Genomic DNA, 25,736 nt, shown 5'->3' on the forward strand with positions numbered 1-25,736 from the left:
TATGTTTAATATCGTACAAGCCTCAGCTCATAGTAGTAAAATATAAGCACTAACCTGTTCAAATAATAGAATACATAGAGCATAAGTTGTGTCGCATATGCGAGTTTCAACGTAGCTACGAATAAAAAGGAAGGTTTAACTAAAATTGTTAGACAACTTGAACTGTAATCGCAGTTGAAACGAAGGCATAATCATACAAGGTCATGCGTACCAGCGGCAGTAGTCCTATTATAAGAAATAATTCCATAGCACTGAACCAGGGCGATTATTGTACATAAGGCACAACTGTAAACATGAAAAATCCCATCACCACAATAACGCTCACGAAATGTGTATATCCAGCGAAATAAAATTACAACGAAAAGCAGACGAAAAAAGGGCTAGTCACCAAAGAGAAAGAACGGAAGGAATGAGACGTTAGGAGGAGAAAACATTGAACAAGAGACGCGATTATAGTCGATGAATTTAAAATAGACTTGAGTGAATATGGAAGCTAGGAAAATATTTTCTTCCAACGGTTAATTTTGGATGGTATGTAGGTCATTTGGTTGTTTTCTGTGAGGAGTGACAGGTGAGTATATACTTTGCTCGGAGTATAATACAAAATATTGCGTCAAAATGATGTGGATCATTCTTACATGTAAAACAACAGAGGAAAAATATTCATTGAAACTATAAAATTTAATCACAATATTTAAAAAAATCAATTACTATACTAATGGAATGCTAGTACGCTAGTGAAATAATATTTCATTTGATTTTATAGCCTGGATTCTAAATTCAATTTAGTAGAGACTCGGTATTAGACCATCACTCTAAAATTCTGGTCAAAAAAAATAAATATTTGCTCGGAGTTATTGTGGAAAAATTTCCCACGTATATATCTCACAGAGTATCGCATAACAATGAATTAATTAACCATCATAAATTTCTAAAAACACAATATTACTCTGATTATACCAATCCAAAAGAACGCAATTTCGACAAATCGTAATTTTTTCGAGTTATGTCAAAATGATTTAGGGAGAAATTACTCATCAGAAATTAATGAAGAGCAAGTTAAATTAAAACCAAATACTTAGCATGAGCATGCAGAGTTAGACACGCGTAAAAATACGTCACTTAGGAGTTGAGGTCCTAAGATCAGAGATCGTACATTTGTTCCGATGTGAAAGAAAAATTGGATTTAAATTTTTCGGAATCCCTTTCTGAAAAAAATATCTTATTAAACCAGACTTGGAGAGTTAGTATCTTTCGGCCATTATATGGTTTTATGCTAGCTTTTCTATTGGTTACACGCATAACTGTAATATTAAATCATTTTCCCTAACTCTGCACCAAGGGAAATTATTTTAAATCCATTTTTCAATAACTGATTTCGCCACAGCTCCATAAACCTTGCGGTGAACAATTTGCGATTACGTATAAGCAGTTAAACGAACAAGGAACTCGATAAAATAATAGCGACACTGCTACTCATCGCGAGCTCGATTTCTACTAGAACTAATGAGACATGTCAACAGATGGTCGAAAAACGGTTAGTAATGCAACAAACGAGGTACCCGCGGTACTCGACTTTGAGGTACAGAACAACGAAAAAAGTTCGAGTACACTACAGTATAAGTACTACAATAATGCACTACAAATGTCTCCACATAAAAGTATAATAATTAAAAATATTACCTATAAATAAAATATTAATTTTGTACTCCATTGTAATCGACTTTTATGCCCACAAGGAAATTATAGCAAACATACTTTAACACCAAGAATACTCAAATGAATGAATTTCCCTTCTTCCCGAGCAACACTCACGGATTTTCTCTCGTCAAGCATTATATTCTAAGGGCATTAGCCCCTTCGCGAGAAAGGTGTTCGTTGAATATTTTACCTGCATGTATTTGTTGAACCTTAAATCTGTTAGACACTCACGACGATCGTTAGAGAAAGGCATGTTAGGGTTCAGCTGTGACTTTTATATCAGTTACCCGTTTCCTTTGTTGAAGCGACGGGGAGGGACTCCGGAAGTTGGGATTTTTACCAGAACGTCAGCTGTTGGCGTCTCCTCCTTGGATTCGTTCCAGAATTAGGGGGAAAACTAGCCAACAGCAAACAAACTAATCCAATCCAATTAAAGCTAGGCGGAATCAACAAGCCAATTTAGACAGCCAACTGCTGAAGTAAAGTCCACCAGTCCCACACCGGCAAAAATCGGTTGCAATTGCTCGCACGTTAATCATGTAACCATGAGCTGGATCTTACTACACGTTTAAATGTTTTGAGCGCGATACAATAATGAAAAGCAGATAAATCTTTTCCAAACTCCCATCGCAGATATTCAAACTCATGAAAATGTTATCAACACCATTTCTCTCTTTGGAAGAATTCCCTTGATTTCCGAGATAGCCTGTTTCACCTGCTCCAGTTTATGACCTACTATTTTAATATTTCATGTAGCTTATCTCTTTCTTGAAAACCACATCACATTTACTTTGTTCGCACTCGTTCTCATCCCACACCTATCGCACCAATGTGCTTGCAAACCCTAGGCTAACTGACAAACTAAAAATTAATGATACAAAAACCTAATTCTATGAATTCTCCACTGAATTTAATTCCCATCTTCAGTTCTCCTAAAGCCTCTTTCAACAGTTCCTCCACATATATGTCAAAAAGCAGAGGTGATATTGGACACCCATCTTAGCCCTCATCCTAATAATGCACATCCCGTCTTTATCCACCAATCTCACCGAAGAAGTCAGAGGTACATACAGGTTATGAATGCCTCCTATCCCTCAACTCTACTCCCATTTTCTGCAATACATTCAATAATTCTATCACATTCCGTCCAAAAATCTTTTAAACAAACATATATAGTACATCCTAATTGTATCCTGCTTCCCTCTCCATAGTAGCCTCATGAATGATATGGCATCATGCATGCCACTCCCCTCCTTAAACCATATTGATCATCTCCCAAGTAATTATTTGGCCTGCTCTTCATCCTCTCATTAATGATCCTAATAACCACTTTAGCTGCATGCTAAATTAAATATATTTTTCCTTAGTCCTCACATATGGCTGCCTTTCTCTTTTTTGGATTAAATGAAATCTTAGACAAATTCCTATTGCATATTTGAAACAAATTAGCCCATAAAAACTCTTCCTCCCGTTTTCCTAAACCTTTATGTAGTTCCGTGGGAATGCTGTCCATCCTTACGGGCTCATTTAATTTCAATCCCATAATGCCCTTTCTACCTCGCCATCAAGTATGCCAGGACCTAAGCTATCCTCATCTACTTCTTAAATTTTTCTACGTCTATGATGGCTGGCATGTCTTTAACCATTGTTTCTCTACACATTCCAAGGAATTCTCCACATTTTGAAAGCAGACACAAGTTACGAAGAGAAGCAAATAATCATTAAGGACTATTCAAAATCTTACAATGGGTAGAATACACGTAAATACCATGAATGAATGAATCACGATATCAATCATCTTTTTTTAAAAATAAGATGCAGTTCTGGCATAAGCTTTTTCAACTAAGATTACCCATTATAATTGTGTTTCTACTTAAAAAAAAAGTAGATGGCAATGAATAATAGGGTTTTCTAATGCCAGTGGTATTATAATACACTGACACGAGACAACCATTTCTCAACTCTCTTAATCATGCAGATAAATGGTTAAATAATTCTGAATTGAGTTTCATTTGAGTGTACTTGAACAATGTGCTCTTTATAAGTGATCAAATATAATTCAAATTCTTTCATCAACAATGGCCGAAGTAAAGCAATAGTAAATCTTAAGATAGATTACTCTTGAACCCATCACCCTCAGTACAGAAAGATAATGATTCAAAACAGTCCTCTTTCCCTCAAGACCCTTACATAATTTAAGGACAGCCCCTAAGACACCCTGCATGCATCCATCTCGCTTATTCCAAAAATAAATGGATACCTTGCATTTGGATGAAAAGGCTGAAAGATTTTAGATTTTAATTTCCTAACCTTATCTCAGCTATTTCTAAATAATTTGCTGAGCAAAGTATTTAAGAATTTTCACAATACGGGTAACTTTCTCATTTGAATGAGTTTGGCCACCAATGAAATAAATTATTAGTGCTTTCATTTAGTGGGCAGACTTCATGACTATCCAAGATTATAAAATAATAAATGGGATTCATATAATTACTTACATGGTATATGGCAAGATTCGGGCATGATTGAATTTTTAAGTGCTTGAACTGCAATGTATTTTTAGCCCATGGATATCTGTCAATATGATTTCATAACAACCTACTTCACTTCATGTACAAGTACATTCATAAATTCAACGCTTAGCGTTATTATGAATGAATGCATCAACAACACTACCCATTATTCAATTTGAAGGTTGAATTGGTAGGAGAGGGTCGAGCTCACCTAAGCCCAACAGCATGTGATTTCAGACTTCAATTCAAGCAGCTGTAATCTCAATCAACTGGGATCCCACACCAGCACATCAAGGTGCCATTTATTAAAGCTATAAGCCAGTTAACAACTCCTAGTAATTTTCAATTCCATTATTTCCTAATGATAATGAATGGCAAGACGTTCATTATTAGATAACATTACACAGTTTGAAGATTTGAAAAAATAACATCGATGTTTTCCAAGGACTTGTGAATTGACTAATAGCTTTGAGAAACAGGTCCCATTTTAAGGATAAATTAAACATTGCATTAACCCAGTCATGGTACATTAATGGTTTACTCATTTTATATAAATGAGCTCCTACTGGTGAATTAAATTAACTACCTTTCCCCACAATGTCTACGCTTTGCATCAATTGGTCACTAAATAACACCTGTCAAACATTGAAAATACCTTCCGGAAAGCTTGGAAAAATTCCAAATTTGTAAATTTCAAGTATGCTCCTCAATTCCATTATCAAATTTCAAGTGAAAATATCTAACTCAATAGCTTGTGTTTCAGAAGTTATAGAAAAGGTAATCCACAAATATTTGGAAACATTTAATGAAGAAAATTCTTGAATTCCTAAGCACATGATAATAAATAAAAGTCAGGCATAAAAGCATTGATGATACCTCATTTTGCAAGGTACTGATGTTCAGCATGCAGCATACTTTTCAAGGCTCATCACAGGGAGTAGCACAGGCAGAAAGGAAGGATTGGTGCTACCTTCCCCCCGTAATTTTTGCTAAAAGCATATCTTTGATTTTGCTTCAAAGAATATCTGCTCCATTAGATTTACAGGGCGCAGCCACATAACTTCCTTTTTTATAAGGCAAAACCCCTTTAAAAAAGGAAGCTATGATGCCACACCTTATATTTAACACTATTCAGGTATATTTCCTGTCAAGTTATCTCTTGCACTTTTCATTTGTTCAGCTTTTTTCTGTTCCCTTCAGTATATATTCACTTTTTTACAAGAGCCCCATTGTGATCCACAGTACCACATGCACAAATTAGTCTATTTTTCACCTTTTTTCTGATGGCTACTGTGAACCATTTAGTGCAGCAGAATTTTTTAATTTTGATTATTATGTAAATATTCAATAGAATAAATTTTATTTCAAAATGGAAATATAGTGCTTTGGAATTTTCTTATTCATTCAAGAGCATAGATTTGAGGAAAGAAAGTAAGGACAGCAAGAATCATGAAATGACCGAAACAATGTCCGCTCTACTTGGACATTTTGGAAAGCTAGAAAAGGTGAAATACCAGAAAATCCTCATTTGTTCTCTACCCCAAAGATGATAGCTATATAAGTTCCCATTTTCTATTCCTATGACATCCACATATTTAATAATGATAATAATGTTTATTTTTAAATTCTATTCAATCTGAGTTAGAATTATTTTGGTATTTAAACAAAATCATCCCTTAATAGACCCTTTTTTTGGGCGTTTTAAAAATCAAAAGAAAGATGTTTTAAAAATCCAACCCTTAACATCATGAGATGGATGAAATATATCAATAGGAGACCATTTGTTTTTAAGAACATAGACTTGACAAAATGGGAATGTTGAAAGAGTTATTTGATCATATCATTATGCTGTCAATTATAATAAATGCTCACTCACAATACAAAAATGAAGTAAGATATAAATTAGCTGCAAGTTACATCAGTTTCATTAATTCATACTGTCATAAACATAAACACTCGCCAACATTGTGAACATACTCTCTAAATCATAACTTAAAATAATTAGAGACTCACTGGGCACTGCTCAACAAGGAATTACTCCAGGACAAAACCATCACATTTCAAGATGAGATGAGGTAGGTCTAGATGCATTGGAGTAAGTGAAAACCCAGGTGTATAGTATGCCAGACTTACATGACTTTGAGTCAAATTTAAATGTTATCCTATTCTAATAAGCTCATGATGGACTGAGCCAATAAGATGGATGACTTGAGATGAAGTAGCTTCATATTACATCTGCCTGGCATTAAATTCAAATTTTTGCTAAATAATGATTGTTTCCAACATCCATAGAGATGCTATGCCATGAGATGAAGAAAGAAGGAATTCACAATCTAGCTTATTTTTAGAAATCTAAAGGAATTAAACCTGTTCAAAAATTAGTGGTGCAGACTCAAAAGACAAAATGCAGTTGGCTGACAGATGCACATACAGTTTACCCAACATGGCTTAACACAGTTCTTGAAAATATCCTTGCTTTAACCTTCACTGCAATCAAGTAAAGCACAACCTTTCTCAGTTGTAGACCACATAAATACTTTTAATTGCATAATGATTTTGATTAGGGAGACATTGCTCTGTAAAAAAAGTACTCTTTGCACACACACAGAATATAAAGTACTCTTATTAAGTGTGTCCTTTGGTATGCTTAGCCTTAAGAACCTAATAAACTCTTAGCAATAAAATTCTCCAGCTAACCCCAACAGTATTCCTGAGGCAAAACAGAACTTACTGAGCCTTAAAAAACCTTAGGTTTAAAATGGGCTTTATTCATCACAGCTTAACACTCATGATTGAAATAGCTGCTACTGATAGGGTGCTTAATGTGAAATTTTGATCTCTTGAAAAAGAAAAGAGAAAGTTTTAGAGAATTATTTAAAATTTCTTTTGGTCTGGCCAGACCAGGCCTTACACTTTTTAGCTAGCCACTGTGGTCCAGGCTGCGAGCTAAGGCATGACAAGTTTTCCACTTTTGAACCAGCAAATCAATACCCAGATTTCATTGAAAGAAATTGGATTATTTAGCTTAAAGCCTTCAGTAACAGATGAATAAAATTAAAACCTATACTTCATTGTGATTAAATTACTGGATTTTATGTGGTAGGCTAACAAAGCAATAGCAAATATAATCATGAACAATAAGCTGGACTCATCCAACAATTGCAATTTGTATGGATTAACTTAGACTATCTCTGGGATTTTTAAAATGATAAATCTCAATAATTGGACTGTGTATGCCATTAGCCTGTTTAAATTCCATTTTGTATTAAAAAGTTTTATGTAATTGATCCATCTCTCCTGGAAAATTTCTAGCTACACCACCTAATATCATAGCTGAAAATAGTGCTGTTTTGGGGTCTTCAGTATTTCAGGAATTACATACCAACCTACCTCTATATAGGAAGAAAACATACGAATTACCTCCTGTAAAACAATGAACAATCCAAATCTGCTCATTTTAGGAGCTTTGAATTCAAATGAATGCAAACTTCCAGAGAGCATTATACTAGATGTTTTCTAGAACTGAGCTGCCAATCTGACTAGGTCACAAGGAAATACCATTAACAAAAATTTCTACAACTTCTTAAATTTAAATGGAATTTTCCAAATGACTAAAACAAACACAGCAATTTGAGGATTCCCATAGAACAATTATTCCGGCGAGGAAGCTCAAATTAATGAAAAGTAAGTAACTCCCGAGTCATTTTGGTTAAGTTTACAGTAAACCACTAAATTCATTTATTGAAATTAAAATATGTACATGATAAATAGCTTCCTAAATAATGGCATTCCTTATGTACTATTTGGTGGATTAGGAATACCACTTTTGTCAATTAAACTTTGAGTAACAAAATGCAATAATGTCACAAAGACTAGCATAAGTTAAAAAAAATGTTCTGAAGTACGAATTCACGGATTTCAACTAAAAAGTGTTCAATAATAGAGAGTAATATGAAACTACTATCACAATTATCATAAGCCCAAAAAAGATATTAACTGACCCATCATAGACTGGCACAAAAAGAAAAAATATTAAATTCAAACTTCAATTTTAATTTAAAAACGATCAAAATCCCAATTTAAGTCTAAATGAATTGCTAAATTCATCCTCTGAAAATTAGCCATTTACATCTCAGTAGTCACTTTGAAACTGTCATCAAATGGTACTTCAACATCAATTCTCACAGAAAAGAATAAAAGGAAATAAAATTTGAACCATTTAATAAGATTATGAAGGATGGCAACTTTAACATATCAGTAAAAAAACTTACTCATTTTTAAGAATCAGGTTTTAAAGTTCCTCATTGTTTAGGGGAATCATCTCTTCACTACCAATTCCCAAGCAACGGAAACCTGTTGGTATTCGGCCAACCATTGAAAGATGGCAAAACACCAAGAAAAGGGAAATTCACACATTCTAATAAAAATGCTGGTAACTTCAACATCCACTATTACTAATACAAAAGGTATAGAGTATAGAAGTGAAAAACTTGTAGAACATCATTACTTGGCATTAGAGTGATATTACAAATTATTGTTAAATGTATGTATGTTTGCTACCATTACATGCCATTGCCAAAGGTATGGGGAAGGGGACTGAACCTACTCCTTTGCCTTATTTAATTTCTTATCTTTTTGTAAAAAAGATAAGAAATTCAGTAATTTCCTTTCCTTTTGAAACATAAAAAGAAAATGATATAACACCACAACTAATTATGTATGATATAACTTACATGAGAATTTAACAATATTTGCAGTATTTTTAGCATGTTTCATACATATTACACAACACTGCTATAAAATTAGAACATTTTACATTCTATGACATATGTAAAAAGTCATCAGTTTACTGCTATATTAGGCAAAACTATATCATTGGCAATGCTTAAAAACATTAACATATGAAATAAATCATGAAGTTCTAACTTCCAAGAATTTTCTACCAGGTTAATCTGAAATTTTCACAACTAATTTAAGTTCATTCTGTAATACCAAAATCCAACTTTAATTACAATTAATAACTATTAATTAAAATATACCTATGGTCAACAGTAGATATGTTGTTTTGCCTTAGATGAAAGGCTTAAGACACTAAAGGAGTAAAGATAGAGAAGGACCAAAAATAGGGAAGGACTAAGTGTGAAACCATAGATCCCTAGGAGAAGCCACGGTTGTTGGCAATGAGAATGTACATTGTAATTAGAAAATCATCATCTGTGCTTTTGATTCAAAATTGCACACCATTTATGCATTCTGATATGACTGGGGAAAATTTGAATATTCATGGAAATAATGTATGCAGTAATTTTTAAGTTTGAACGAGTTGACAAAACTCACAATTTTATAAATACAAAAAACCTCTAAAGATAGGATCAAAAAAACGTTTCACTCAACTTATAAATATTAAAACTAAGTTTAACATCACATGACTGGATGGAGAAACTCTTTATCATCAAAATACACATATAAATAGATAAGTGGGACAAATCTCAGTAATTATATCATTACAGTGTCTAAGCCAATTCCAATAATATGAAAGAATTTTTACTGAGGAGTTACAACAGCATGTTCTTATCTCCTCAGAGTATCCTGGGCTCATCAAAATGCTACACTATTCACTACCAGGAAAGCAGATCCATGATGGCATTTCCAATCCCCTAACATTGAACCCAAATGGGTGGCATTTATCAGCACTAAAGTTCAAGTTGCTATTTATATTACTTTGCTTTATGACTAGACACTCACAAGATGATGAGATGAACCACAATTAATACCTCTGATTTATTTTGTCTAGCAACTTTACACTCAGAAGTTCACCAGCAAAATATTGAAAAACTGCAGTAATTAGAATACAGAATTTTGAGCTTTACTAAAATTTAACTCGTACCAATAGCTGCTCACTTTAGCCCCTCTCCATATAGTGTTAGGGGAAAGCAACAAAAAGTATGGCCAATAAATTATATACCACAATTTTACAAACTAATCACCAATATATTGAAATATCTATGCCAGTTCTTCTACCTCTCATAAAAAATTTAACCATAAATTTCAAATAATACCCCTATTTTCTCAATATGTTGTCTATGCTTTTAAATTAAATACTACAAAACTGAAAAACTGCCAATATTTATAATTCCCACCATACATATGAGATTAACTATTTAAAACACAATATAATATAAAAATAGAACATACATTATCACATAACTAAGTTCATAGTTATATCTGTCAATAAACATTTCAAGTAATTCTATTTCCATCGATTTCTCAGTTAGTAGCTAAGATTTTGATCCAGTCAATTTTAATAAACTCATGCTCTTGATAAATATTTCTTTTAAACTAAATTTACAATAAGCTAACAATTTATTAAAAGAAAGTTTGGGTAATACTAATACACAAGAAGGAAAACTCAACACTTCCTTTTGCCAGATCTCTGTGAATACCTTCCTTCTATTTTTAATCCTTAAAATGCAGATTTTTGCATTAACTCCCAGCCATTACCCTTAAAGTATTCTTCTCTCTGGAAACTACGGTCAAATTTCTTCTGCAGCAATAACTATTAAGTGGATATTTGCAATATTTTTGTCTTATGCAAATATTTGTTTATGATAATGCCAAGCTCATTGCCAAATAGAGTTTTTAGAAATGATCCAACCATACCTCTCTGAAATCACAGGCATTTTAAATGTGGTTATTACAGAGTAATGCATATGATAAATGAAAATAGTAATATTTAAATAATTAATGATAAAAAGCAAAGCGCAATATACCCAACTGAAGGGTTAAATATTAATCGACAGTGAATAATACATAAATGATAAAGATGTCCTCCGACAACTTCTGTGCATTAATCAATTGACACGAAAATTTAATTGGCAGGCCAGATGTAAAGAATTACCACTCTTCCAGGAGAGATGCAGCTATGCTACATGAATAATCCTTAAGAGTGAATATACAGACGTTAGGTACTAGTAGAAAAGTTACCATACACAGTTTTCTTCCATAAGAAAACAGATACAATACAGGCCTCTTGCAACTGAGGTACACAATATAACTGGTACCTACATGGGGAAGCACTCCAGACATTATTCCAACACAACATATGGAGTAATTTTTTACCATTGCAATTGTGTTAACTTTTACATAAACACCAGAAGAGAAATTTGTTTTAGCTTGTTTTCACACAATAAATAATTGAGAGACTGAATCACTTTCAGTCTCCACTTCAACAATTAAATTTTAAATCTCTAATATATTCATGATATGTTTGGACGATGCTGTCAAAGATGTAGAAGGATGCACCAGAGTTTAATTACCCTATGAAACAAAAAAAAAATCCAATCCATTACAATCAATGTTCAATCCTTTCCCGCAAATAACAAGGCTTCCAAAAACATAACAATCATTATTAGTAGGCTTTCCCCATTTCATTAATTCATCAAATGTCAAATTCATCAAACTATTAAGTCTTTTTTTAACTTTGGATTTCGTAGCTTTTTGAAGAGCTTCCTACATAGAGCCATACATTTTTATATTAAAGAATCATCTCATAGATATAAGGACTAAGCACCTGGATGAATTAGATTTTTATTCTATTTACAATAGTTATGTATTGAGCATTCCTTTTAAAAAATAACCATTTGTGACAACAATTGTGAAAGCATGATAACTAGCCTTCAATAGGCTATGATTCTTTGCTGATGATGCCAGAAAAAATAATTTCCATGTTTGATAAAATTTGCACACAAAATTGAAAATATATGAATATATGAAATAAATGTTGTATGGAACATGAAAAAATTAATTTTCAGAATGATTGTATCATGAAATGATTGTAATATGAAATAATTTACATCATACAATTTCAGAACATTAATTCATTTTAACAAGGAAGTGTCAGTACTCCTGCTATATCTTCCGATGAAATGAAAAATATTACCACTTGAGAGAAAACAAGATAAAAAAATGATTAAGTAGGAAAACAACAGCATACTAATGCAGCAGCCTTGCACAAATGTCTTTTGATTAGAAAATTAAGTGCTGAAAAATATGAAAAGCTGTGATATACTCTAAACAAAATTAGCGTATAATACAGTCACAGTCCAAGGGAAATAAGGCACTGATGCAAAAGCCTAGTGGAAAGTAGTACCATAATCTTTTCTCCGAAAAAAGTTAGTTGCAGTCTCTTGTTCAAATTATTTCATTCCTTAAGAATTTCACCCAAATAAATGCAATGCACATTCACTTTCAACTCATATATTTCCAAGCAGTCTAAAAGATGAAAATCAATTTTGCGCTCGCACAATGTAAAATAAAATACAATGAAACCTGTATGGCCAACACATGTACTCACAGCCACAATACTTCAAAATAATTACATTGTCTTGATTATCACTAATGAGTGACTGGCAAATTTTAACAAATCAAAATAATACAATTCTGAGAAGGAAAGCATTGCAAATGCATCTCTAACTCCCACATCAAATATACATGTCATAAAAATAAGATTTTCACATTAATGATGCAAAAAAGGCACCAAAATCTTTCAATTCATTAACGGATGAAGGGTTAAAATATATGGTATCTAAATACATGATCATGGTGTCTTTTCTTAAAAATTATTTCCTTTTCCTATTTAAAAGAGCAGGTTAATCTCACCATCCACTGACTTATACAAATTTTGGATATAATAACAAAAACTTAAGTGAAATACAAAAATACAATTTATATAATAACTAGATTCAGGAAAATAAAAATGAGATATGGCATTTTCAGATGGACTGCTGGTGAAATTTATAGAGCGAAGAAATAAATACATCCTAATTGGGTGGATCATCTTAATTTAATCAATGAAAATTATTGGAAGACATGAAAAAAGTGGCACTAATTTGATTCATATAATGGCACTTACTGCTTTGGGCTCTGAATGTAAAATATTTATTGATAATTTAGACATACCACACTGCTTCACATACTCAGATCATAAAAATACATTTCAGAAGCAGCTACATTATAGGAGAACTATGCAAAATGCTAGAGCACAACACAAAATAATAATTTTGAAAATAAAGCAACCCAACCTAGAGCATTTGATTATTCGGGAAATGTTAGAATGTAATGGCTTCACAACATCAAGAAGCCAGTAAAGACATGAGATTTCAGACATCTACAACAGGAGTCCAAGTCTGCCAGCAAATAGAACTCCATCTACTACATTTACATATAATTTGGCAATTTCAAATAAAACAATGGCACTTTTGTTAGAAATATACTGAATATATAACACTTTCTGTAAAGTAATCTAATGTATAAAAAGCAAAAAATCAAAATTTCAATATGAAAGTCTAATGAAGGACAAAAATAAATATTTGGATACATGAATTTCTGCAAGTAATTTAACTTGGTTAACATGAGAAAATAACATCATAAAACATTAAAATAATTTCACCAAACTACAAATATGAATCTTTTAAATTGGGTCCACTGAAATAAACAACTTTTTCGAAAATCTATTACCAAAATATGTTTCAGTAACATACTGATGTAAGACAAAAGAATTGCTGTAACAAGCTAAAAATGGAAAATATATTTGGGTTAATGGATAAGCATGACAAGACAATTTTATTTCATGTTCACGGCAATTATTTCAAATAGGCAAAATTTGATACCAACGAGTAAATGATAATGTACACCCCAGTCCTTAAATCACACTTAAGAATTATTCTTTTACATCTCTAAAAGTCATCATCATCAAAAAGTAAATCAGTGTCAATACCTCCAAGAATAGAGTCCAATTCTGCTTCTTCAAGTGCCTGGCTCTTCCTGCACTCGGCGCCAGCAATATCAGTCATTCCCTTCCTCTCAAAGTATGATGTGGTGGGACTAATCGAAATAGCTTTTTCACAATTAGATGGAATGGAAGGTCCCACTGTGATGTCCATTGCAGTAGAACCTTCAGGACTACTTAGGGAGAGGTTGGGAGATGATGCACCAGAACAACCAGAATTGTAAGGGCCTGCTGGAGATCCCACATGCCCTACAGGAAATTTGTTTAAAAAGGGTTGTTTTGGAACAAAACTGCCCGCGCCCTGTGTGTTATTGACTGATGATTTCCACGCTGGAAACTTAGGGGTGAAATGTGATGAGGTGGGCGTGTGGATTGAGGTGGGAGGAGAACTTGAACACTGAACATCCATGGATACAGCATTGTTGCAAACTGGGTTCCATGAACTGCTCTGTAATGGACTAGAGGTAAAAACATTGGGACTTGGCATGGTAGGGCTCCTGGGGATGGAGGCAAAGGCTTGACCTTGAATAGGACTGGAGGTCCTGTTACAGTTGAAGCGTAAAACATTAGCTGGATTTGGCGACCTATAAGGAGCAGGACGTAATGAATTACAGGAATTGAAATGAGGCCGGGTGACTGAGGAAGCAGAGCTGTACAAAGAAGGAGATACTGGGGGGAATATGGCTGGGTTCACTGTCGCCTGGTTAGTACTCTGCATCTCCTGCAAGCATTTCTTAACTTCATTTATATCTAGAGGCCTAATCTTTGTAATTTTAATCTCACTGGTAGACATTTCATCAACTTTCCTAAATGTATATGGTCCATTTTCTATTTTTGCAGAACTGTAGATGCTAAGGAGGTTATTCTCAGTAATGTTGAGGTAGTGCCGGCGAGCTGCAGCCCCAGTTGACAAGACTCCAACTTGACGCAAGGCCATAGCAGCCCCAGGATGGAGCAGATAACCATGGCGATCCCAGACTTCTCTGTGAAGAGTGCCCCCCATCTCTCCTGAAAATTTCAAAACATTTTAATAAGGGCCATTACTAAAAATTGCGTGATATGTGGTAGGTAGCAATGAAGTAGAAATATTTTCAATGTACATCATATCTCTAAGATTTATCCATTTTAGAGTAATTGTAAAAGATTTTAAATTATCAAACCAAAAAAATGCATAAGATCGTAGAAAAATAAACATTTTCATGAAATCATCATAATCCATTCTTTCAGATAAATATGACTTCACATGAAAATACACAAGGAATTGTATATTAAATACAAAGTACATATTAAAAGCTTAATTATTTTTCAGCTCTCTTAACTGATCCCAACACTTAGTGATGCCTCTTTCTCTTACGATTTTCAAAATAATGCACAAATGTTATTCAGCATGTGCCCAGATTTTCCATAAATGTACAAGTCCTTTTTGATTTCTATTATCTTTTGAGTCTAACTTGAAAATTATTATCAGTTGCCTTAAATTTTTCCTAAAAAATATCCAAAAAAGTACTAGAAAGAACAAGTACATCATAGAGAAGCAACAACAAAAAACCCTAATAGTAGCAGTTATTGGGGAAAGCTACGAAAAGCTGAGTGTACTGGCAAAAGTTGGATACTTTGTATGGGTCAGATTTCTAAAGCAAGGAGGAAAGACGCAGAGAAAACATTGAAATTGGCATTAGCCTACTCATAAAGATGTAAAGGGTTCACATAGTTTAATATTTTAACCCCTAGATTAGACAATGCACTAGAAGCATTCTAGAAATCACATTCCCTATAATCGCAATCACTTAAGAATTGGGATTACACTGAAAGATCCACCACCTATTGTGATTAATATCTGGGGCTTTACAATAGGAAGCCACTACTCTGCCATGACACCAACCAAATCCTCACAGAACTTAACCTTTTTACTAGCAGAATAAAAAATTTTCTTAGTGAAATGGAACAAAAAATTATTTTTCCACTTTAATACCTATTTCCACCAGGGAAGTAATTAAAACAAAAGAAGCTAGATAAGCTCCAGCAATTTTGCAGAATAATGGACATACTTCTGTACCAACTGAATTGAACTTCACAAACACTAGAGCTGGGAAATGGCAATTGATTCTCTCAAAAAAATGATTATTTCAGACTTTCATGAAAAAGATCCTATGTCGCAAAGTCAAGCATATTGCTGTCATGCAAAGGCATCTGCTAACAGTCTGTCAAAGTTTTTGCACAAATAGTCATATGAACTTACTGTTGAGTACGGTAAAACATTCTTTGTATGGCTTGAATTGATGATAATATAAAAACACTAGTATAAAATTTCATCTCAATTAAACAATATAGGGGTAGGCTACAGTCACTGAAGTGCCATCATCTTACGAGGATGAAAATCAAATATTATATTACACAGGACAACAAAGAACAAAAAGGTAGAGTGATGTGTGGTTCAGCATTTTCAACCACAAAAAGAATTAACTAGACCTTTCATTGGTTTCCATTATCTATTTCTTCAGAGACAGTACACCAACAAATCAGTCAGCAACAGTCAGGGTGTCATAAGCTCTTCATCCAGCACTCTATTAAAAAGCTAATCCTGGCAATTTTAAGTTATGAGCAACTGAATAGAAATTCAATTTCACCAAGCAGACATAAGACTAGTTATGCATTTTTCAACACATGACCTGTGAGCTGTAAGAGTATGGTAGAAGAGATTGTATGCAATTGATAATTTAGCCAAGTGGACATACATCAATACGAGGTCGGTTCAAAGCTTCCCTAACTTTTTTATTTAAAAAAAAATACTTCACTAATAAATTATTGGTCAGGGTCCCCTTCAAAGGAGTCTCCTCCTCAGTGTTTAAACTGTTGAATTTTTCAGTAACTATGGAATGGTGGTAAATCTTTTTCCCTTTAAGCAGGGTTTTTAGTTTGGGGAACAGGAAAAAGTCACATGGGGCCAGGTCTGATGAGTATGGAAGGTACAGAAGCACAGCAGTTTTTGGCTGAAAAACCTCATGAGTTCTGAGAGACGAATGAACCAGCATGTTGCTGTGGTAAAATAACCACTCACTGCTGCTCCGAAAGCTTGAGCCGTTTTCGCTTAAGTCCTCTTTTAGGCATTTCATAACCTCCAGGTAGTACTTCGTGTTGACTGTCTGACCTATAGGCAGATATTGGTGATGCATAACCCCCTTTGCATCGAAAATAAACAGCCAATATCACATAGACATGAGCGAACTTTTTGAGCTTTTTTGGGGCAGGAGGACATTTCATCAATCAATTATGAATATTAAACTTTTGTTTCAATATCATACCCATACTTATCACCTGTTATGATCTGGACAAGGTTTCATCCTCATCAGCTCAATCAAACAGTTCCTCACAGACTTGAACTCAATGTTGTTTCTGGTCTGCTGTCGTCAGGCAAGGCATGAATTGGGCGGTGACTCAAGTAGTAGTAGTATTTAGGGGAGGCGACCGACAGCTGAGATCATTTGCGCCATAGGGGATGGATGGGAAAGGATGAAGGGTGGAGAAAAACCTGGTGTCGGCATTAGCCTACTCTTTACGAAAGGCGCCAAGGGGTCCACAGCTTTATGTTCCATCCGATGAATGGCATACTCACTCAAAGCGCCCTCCACAAAGCACCTCAAGTAGGGATCGAGATACCTCTGAAAAATATTCAACACCGCCGGGATTTGAACCCGGGCCCTCTGGATGGGAGGCCAATACGATAACCACCGCACCAATCCCGATCCCCGCTGTGATTCGATGCATCCTCAATTTTTCAGTCAGGATTAATTCATAGCATGAACCAATTGAGATGCCACACTCTCCTGCAAGTTCCCTGATGGCCAAACATCGATTCACTTTCTCAATGTGGGGGTCAACAGTCGACGCTGATGGTCTTCCGGAACGTTCGTCATCTTCTACTGATTGCTACCCCTTTTTGAACCGGGTAAACCACTCATAACACGCAGTATGTTTCATAGCATCCTCACCATAAGCCTTGATAATCAGCTCAAAAGTTTCTGTTAAGGATATGCTGAATCTTTGGAGATGAAATTGAAATTGAAAATGAATGCACAGCAAATCTACTAGACTCTCAGAGCATTGGTTTTCCATACTAATTAATTTCTATAGGTTTAAGTCAATTGCTTCTAACACCTCTTGTTATTAAAGAGGTAGGGGGTAACTCATAATGCCACAATAAATTTAGTATTAAAATATTATTTTCATTTAGCAAGAACAAAATATTTTGATGGGCCAAGTGCAATTGTCACTGCAGAAAATAAACAATGCTGAAATGATAGATTCTTTTTAAGGGGGAAACAATTAATGAAAAAAAATCACAAATGCATCTTTGATTACAATGACGACCTCTAATCATTGACTCTGCTCTAATAATAGAACAGTTCCATCCATACTTCCACACTACACATTTAATTGTCACCCAAAAACCATTAGGTATATTTTTACCAACCACTGGTCAAACACTAAACTTGGACAATATACCCCATTTCCTCTAATGGAGATTTGACCGTTACTGTTGTTTCATGCACGAATAACACTTATACACACCACAATAAAAAAGTGGTCCTTAAATTAAGCATGGAATCCAAGCCATCAGAGTGCATTTAAAAATGAGTTACACAGTACCTGTTGGATCCCTAAGAATTACACATGGATCTGGGGAAGAACAATCCAATGCATGGATGGCTACTGCCAAAAAAGGAACTTTGTGTGCAGGAAGCTGTCGAGCAGTGGCTTTTTGTCGAGCCCATTTTAGGCATATTTTGGAGAGTGGGCCTCTATTTGAATCCGACGAATTTAAATTAAAATCATGCCGTAAAGAAGCCCAAGGGCTATCATTCCCAAAAAGGGACCCAACTGCGCATGGCTGTGATAAGGTAGTTTCAGATTCATCCTGGAAAAAATGTATGAATCATAAATTAGAAAAAAATTGGCATTAAGAGAAGATAATAAATTATATCAGATAATCCTAATTACTGAACTGAAGCAATAAACGTTTTATGCTTATATAGGGACATTAAACACTATTTTTCAATGGATACAAAATATTGCCATATTTGTAAATATATAAGTAAAAAGCTATGGAAATATACTTGAAACCTAACATATTGTTATCAAATTAAAAATAGTAAAGTAAGAAAATGCAATACATGATATTTACACATATAAGGACAAATATTCATGCCCCACTTCAATACAAAAGCAACTCAATAATGGTGATTTACACATTTTTCGGGCTGCGTCCGCATATGTCGTTTAAATTCACAACAGTTTCGCCAGCTATCCTGCTGGCATCCTCAGGTCAAGGATGGAAAGAATTGTTGTCCCGTCTTATATAGGGAAAATCCAGCACCAATACCGGGAAATTTCTTCGACCTATCAGGGAACGTCCTCATATTTGCGCGGAATAATTCTTTTCCACACACTGTGGAATGGATATCCATCCTCTCTGTTAAAGTTTTCTGGCCTTTTAACGATTTCAATGGCCTCTCTAATTATCCTCGGGAAGTATTTTTCTTCTTTCGCTATTATTTTAGCGTTGTCGAACAGAATAGAGTGTCCGGGTTTACTCCAGACGTGCTCAGCGATGGCCAATGCTCTAAACTGTTTGGTCTTGGTTGCTCTCTGATGTTCACTCATGCGTGTTTTCAGCTCTCAGCATGTTTCACCGATGTACCATTTGCCGCAAGAGCATGGCACTTGGTACACGCCTTCTGATAGTAACGGTGAAATTTCATCCTTGGGTCCGGGAAGGGTGTCAGCTATCTTGGTGACGCAGTTGAATCTGGTCACCACATCATGCTTCCTTAAAGCCCTCGTGATTCTTTCCTAAGTCCCTGCAATGAAGGGGATGGTGACATAAGCCTTTGGTTGTGGACTGGAGTCTTCCTCCCTGTCAGGAACAGCGGTGGTTTGTCTCTTCTTTTCTTCTTTCTTGGCCTTTTTTGGATCATATGAGCGCTGTATCCATTCCTTTGCAGGGCAGTTGTCAAGTGTTTCTTCTCGTTGGCAACAGAATCGGCGTCACATATTTTATATGCTCGTTGACAAGTGTGTCTACCAGTGAGTTCTTCTGACTGGGATGGGGGTGTGATGCAGCACCCCCATCCCAGTCAGGTGTGAGTGGGCTTCCTGTATACTCTGTGTCCAAGCCTCCCATTCCCTTTATTTCTCTTCACCATGGCGTCCAAGAAGGGCAGTTGATGATCCTTTTCCACCTCCATAGTGAAGTGGATGGCTTGATGCTGTGAGTTCAGATGTTTCAGGAACTTTTTTAATTTTCCCTCGCTGTGTGACCAAATGACAAAAGTGTCGTCGACATATCTTAGCCACAGTGAGGGCCGCTTGTCGCAAGACTCTAGTGCTTTCTTTTCGAAGCTCTCCATGTAGAGATTGGCCACAACCGGGGAGAGGGGTGAGCCCATCGCAGCTCCTTCCGTCTGCTTGTAATGGTCACCATTCCATAGGAAGAAGGAATTGCAGAGGCAATGCTCCACCAATCCCGGAAAGTCCTTAGGGATCACACGGGAGGTGAGTTCCTTGATGATATTCAGCGATTCCTTGATAGGGACGTTGGTGAAGAGCGATTCAACATCGAAGCTGACCATGAGATCGTTGTCGTGGATGGTGATGTTTCTTATTACGCCAATGAAATGCGTCGAGTTTTTTACGAAGCTGGGTGTCTGTCCGACGTGGTCCTGCAGAGACCGCGCCAAGTACTTGGCAAGTCAGTAAGTCGGAGCGTCAATCTGGCTGGATGGCTGGCGAAACTGTTGTGAATTTAAACGACATACGCGGACGCAGCCCAAAAAATGTGGAAATCACCTACTCATCGCCGCGGAAACCAGCAAACCAACTCAATAATATATACTAGGGAGGGATTGGCGTATACCTTTTGAATGAGCACTTCAATAGAGATTAAAGTCAGGATGAAAATGAAATCTCTTTTAAGAGTTTAGTTATATATTATAGTTGTTCTGATCATTTAACTAGTTATTTATAGCAGATATTATTCAACAACTCAAAATAACGCCCTCATTTGTTGCTGCAATGAAATGCAACATCTATACACTTGATAAAATAATAAGTAAAGAGAATAAAGTTAACTCTGAAGCTAGCACAATATCAGACTGCAATGAATATATTTAGTTTCTTTTAAACATGGTTCAGTGATGAAGGAATATGTAAATCACTAACAGCAGCTAATGGGTAAACTGCAAACAGCAACAGTAAAGGAATGCAATTAGTAAATCTACCATTGGAAAATTAATTGAACACATATCTCACAGACTACTCCTCAGACAGAGAAGAATGACCTTTCCCTGGAGTCAAAAAAAGTCACAGGCTGGCTAAAGAGGTGAAACGTTTTAGGAGAATCAAGAATGTTATGGAACCTTCAAAATTAAGAATACATACAACACTATTACCATAATTAAATAGTCCAAGGACCAATGACAAAAGTTAATTTTTAAATTCATTGGTGCTAAATTTGATATCATGTGCAATTAAGTGACAGATCAATTGATTACAAGCTTGAACAAAAGTACATCAATAAATTTATTACAAGCTTTGTATAAGCTATAAAATAAGGGCATATCTTATTTCTAAATATGCAATATAATACAATTAGGCACACATTCTATTACAAGAAAATATGGTGAATGACTTCTTTAGATGATAATATTATGCAAATAATATGAAGACATTGGCATTACTATAAAAGCATACTACATGCAAAGTAGTGTAACAGCAAAAGCAATAGGAAAAACTAATTCACTCTATTCTTATAACTCATTTCCAAGTAGATTTTCAGATTCTCAAATTAATAAGTAATCACATGAGGTAGTCTACTGGATTCTCCCAAACAGTATATAAAAAACCTATTGGTTTTTTTACCAAACAGTATACTATTAAACTATGTTTAAATATCTCAGAATGCATATATTAATAATTTGGCATTTTCCTCATGTGCTGCACTTAAAATTAAATAGTAAATTACATTTTCTTGCCAGAAGATTTTAAAATTCTATCTGCATAAGAAATTGCACCACAATCAAAAACTTCACAATACACATTTATCATATTTTCAATACAGAATAGAAGAAAACGTATTGATCATTACTTGGAAGAAACTTTATACTTTCATTATGGTAAATGAAACTCATTTGGAAAATTCTACATTTCATTTATTCGACTGACCTATGCTACAGTAATGTGTTCACCTGCACAACCAAAGCTAATCATCATAAGAAACCATAATCAAATGAGAATGGAAATTTAAAAAGTGATTTCAATTTATTTTAAAGTATAGTCAATATGATCATTCAAGGGATTAAATTTTGTTTAAAGAAACCATGTAAATACTAGAAATGAATACTTAAAACTGAGGATGTTTCCTAGAATACAAGCAACTGATAACCACTGCTTGTCCTGAAGCATTATGTTACTATGCCGGTCATATTTTGGAGTTTCTGGCATTTTCTGTTTTATATGCAAGTAATTTTCTCTAGGATTGAGACAATGACTAAGATCACTAAGACAAAATCATTTCAAAAATAGACAAAGAGATCACTCCAAGACACATGGAATTCTGCTTTCTATAGTTTTTGTAATCTTGGCCTTACACAAGCTATCTGCCTCATTGCCATGCAAAGAAAACTACAAGAATCCAAGGTCAATCTATGAATTATGTAGTTCAATATATTTACCCCAGTTTCCTAATGTGACCTGGGATGAGTAAAATGAGCACATTTGGTTTTGAATAAAATGAGCTTGCTATTATTTGTATGAAGCATGTTAACCCAAATATTTAATAGCATCAGATTTCAATAATCTCATATATAAACCATAGCTGAAAAACATGATTTATGTTGGCAACTATTTATCACTTTGGGCACACTTCCATGTGAATGAAAGAATTGGTGGGGATGGTGACAGAAGGGTCTGGAAGGGGAGAGTGAAGGGAAGAAGAGGACTTAGGGGAAGCAGTGGCTTATAAGTTGCATGGTTGGTGTTGCACAATCGGTCCTGCTGTTAGAAATTGTCCAGCTACCTTGAGGATCCAGTTCATAGCTTAATTTCTAAGCCTCAACCAGTGAGACAATACCTGACATACTACACTACGATATACCATTCACATTTAATAACAATCAATTTTCACTATAGGATTATTTCAATTTTCTAAGTTTCATTCACTTCACGAACGATGATTGAACCTAATGCCAGCCCTAATTATATCTGCAAAGTTTTCCATTATACAAAAATAATATTGATGCACACATTTTCAATTACCACAGTAGCTTGTGCTTTTTATTTTAGTATGGTTACTATCAACTCAATTTTTAGAATATACTGACTATACCATAAAACATATAAGTCTGGTATGAAGTTTCCCCACTCTAGTAACCTTCATCCACACAGCAATACCCATTTTGCAATGATGATTACTTAGAAATATCTTCCACCAACAATTGTGAAAAATATAGTATATACATTACATAAAAATGAAAAATATTTTACTTCCAATAAAGAAGCCGTCGAAATGTCATTTTTAAGATCCCATTGAGCAATTATAAATAAGAGAAGTTTAACTATCACATTTCCATAATCCTTGAGGAAACACAGCATCAGAACTTAAAGTAGAACAAACTTCAGAATTTCAAAGATAATGGAATTTGTTACTTTCAGCAATTATAAGAGAGATTTTCCAAATTAATATTTGCACATCATATTACTTACTAAAAAACGCAAACATTGGTGTAGTTTTGTAGAAGTAGCATTTCAAATTGATTCAAAATGTTTTGATTGTATTTTAATAAAATGCATTGACAGAAAAGTACTGCAATGAATTACAATTATATGAGTTTATATAACATAGCTTAGTGAAAACCTGTTCATTTATAAATAAGTGAATTTCTATAGTGAAATTAACAATCGAGTCCACTCACCACCGCATCACTACTCGTGTAGAGAGACCTTCGATCAATGCTTTCGGCGGGTAATTGGCTTAAATCTGGATAGCACCTCTTCTTATCCTTGAAATAAAGATTACACCAAGATTAAATAATGCAATCTCTCTCTTTCGCCAAAGTATTCACTTACACCAAACTACAAAAAAATGGAGCAAAAAAATTATAATTCAACCTACCAATTCAGGCAATAGGCCAGCAGGACCAGGAAATTTCCTCCTCCTTGCATTGGATGAGTTGCTATAGTCCTGCTGATGAGAGTGGCATGCTTGATTGGTAGGTGACTTGTTCGTAAACTTAGGAGATTCAATAGAACTCCCGCAGCTGTGACCAAATATACCCCTTTCTATTTTCTGAGAAGCTATATTGTCAGACGCAGTCTTGAACGAAAACGTCGAACTCTTGGGTGCTGATGATGCATTTTCTTCTATTCTAAAGTCTAGAAATCCTTGCTCAGATGGTATAAGACTGAGTTCTGAATCACAAAGAAACTTCGCTCTCTTTGACACAGGAGATGAATTGGAGCCAGGACTTCTTTCAACCATCACTTTTGTTTTCCCATTTCCATTGCCCGTAATCGGAATATCCTGACCACTGCTTCCGGGTTTTTTAACATCACCGGAGCCCTCATTGGATCTTTGGGGCCCAGTTCGTTGAAAAATATCTTCCAGAAATTCCTGAAAATAACAATTGATTATATATTCGACCTTAACCACCCAGAGGACAATCAACTCACCACACCTACTTCATTCAGATCAAATTCTTCATCCTCCCATTGAAACATAATGCCTCCAAAAATAATTAGATCGCGCTTGCATCACATGTTTGCGGATAAAAATTCATTTGAGAGTAAATATATACATCTAAAGGCCTCATATAAATCCATATTTACAATTGGCGCAAACTTCAGCAAATCGTTAACAAACCATGCAGATGGAGCTATTTTCGAAGTTTCTCCCACGTAAAAATGAGTATCTATACGCGTAAATAAGCGGGAAAATACGAGCTTCAGGGGGATTGGGTACATTAAAGCGGAATAAAATATAAGTTCGTCGCATAATTTGAAATATATTATGTTTACAGCTGGAATAAAACTAAAAGCTTCGTATTTTGTTTAATTTATAAATCACTGCAGTAAATTCTTTATGGTCCTGACGTATTTCCCACATTGTTACATTGCATATTGTTATGATTAATACCATGATTCCTGTGTTGACCTAATACAATACTAAGACAAAATATTACATTACTCATGTATTGGAGCTGAATCACGCTCTAAGCAAAGTGTCCCAAGTATAATGATCTTTTTTTAGACTGGCTCTATTACATGCTAGCAAGTAAGGGTATCCACAACAGTTTATGCCACAGGAAGGCGCGAGATTCTTTAGGAGAGACCTTAAAATGCACATAACTAGGCTCCCTTTTCCTCTGGAAGTCGAAAATGAGCAATTTTCTGTACATTCTTTATTTGCACATATAGCTTTGGTTCTTAGGTTAATTTGCGTGCACAGTTTTACTGTTTATATGACATAGGTGAAAATGTATACTACAAGATCTTAAATATGTAGCGGGGATTAGCACCATTCTGGCCACTCCAAATGACATATCTACATAAGTTCACATTATCTCCGAATACTGTAAGCATAAATACAATATTTTGAGTATGCTAAAAATACTGAGAAAACTTATAACGATGAAATGCACAGAACAAGTATTATTGCATGCAAAGCTTTTTATGCGCATGAC

The 25,736-nt window shown here is 34.8% G+C and overlaps 1 protein-coding gene across 1 annotated transcript; it reads right to left on the bottom strand.

Annotated features, from left to right (window-relative positions):
• Positions 1–11,229: 11,229 nt before the first annotated feature.
• On the bottom strand, positions 11,230–24,913 carry LOC139700107 (uncharacterized). Its single transcript, XM_071598628.1, has 5 exons — positions 24,736–24,913; positions 24,170–24,667; positions 23,970–24,056; positions 18,649–18,916; positions 11,230–15,009 (listed from the first exon to the last, which is right to left on the bottom strand). The coding sequence occupies exons 1-5, from the start codon at positions 24,772–24,774 to the stop codon at positions 13,949–13,951; spliced, it is 1,953 nt and encodes a 650-aa protein (XP_071454729.1). The 5' UTR covers positions 24,775–24,913; the 3' UTR covers positions 11,230–13,948.
• Positions 24,914–25,736: the final 823 nt, after the last annotated feature.

The sequence above is a fragment of the Hetaerina americana genome, unplaced genomic scaffold (assembly GCF_022747635.1).
Source record: "Hetaerina americana unplaced genomic scaffold, ioHetAmer1.1.p SCAF_10, whole genome shotgun sequence".
Classification (NCBI taxonomy): domain Eukaryota; kingdom Metazoa; phylum Arthropoda; class Insecta; order Odonata; family Calopterygidae; genus Hetaerina; species Hetaerina americana.

What these genes read in the sequence shown, in the direction of transcription:
- LOC139700107 (XM_071598628.1), bottom strand. Translation starts at nt 24,774, where the DNA reads ATGTTTCAATGGGAGGATGAAGAATTTGATCTGAATGAA. An exon ending in AAGAATTTGATCTGAATGAA is followed by an intron (nt 24,668 to 24,735) that starts GTAGGTGTGGTG and finishes TGTTATTTTCAG; the next exon opens with GAATTTCTGGAAGATATTTT. An exon ending in CTGGCCTATTGCCTGAATTG is followed by an intron (nt 24,057 to 24,169) that starts GTAGGTTGAATT and finishes CTTTATTTCAAG; the next exon opens with GATAAGAAGAGGTGCTATCC.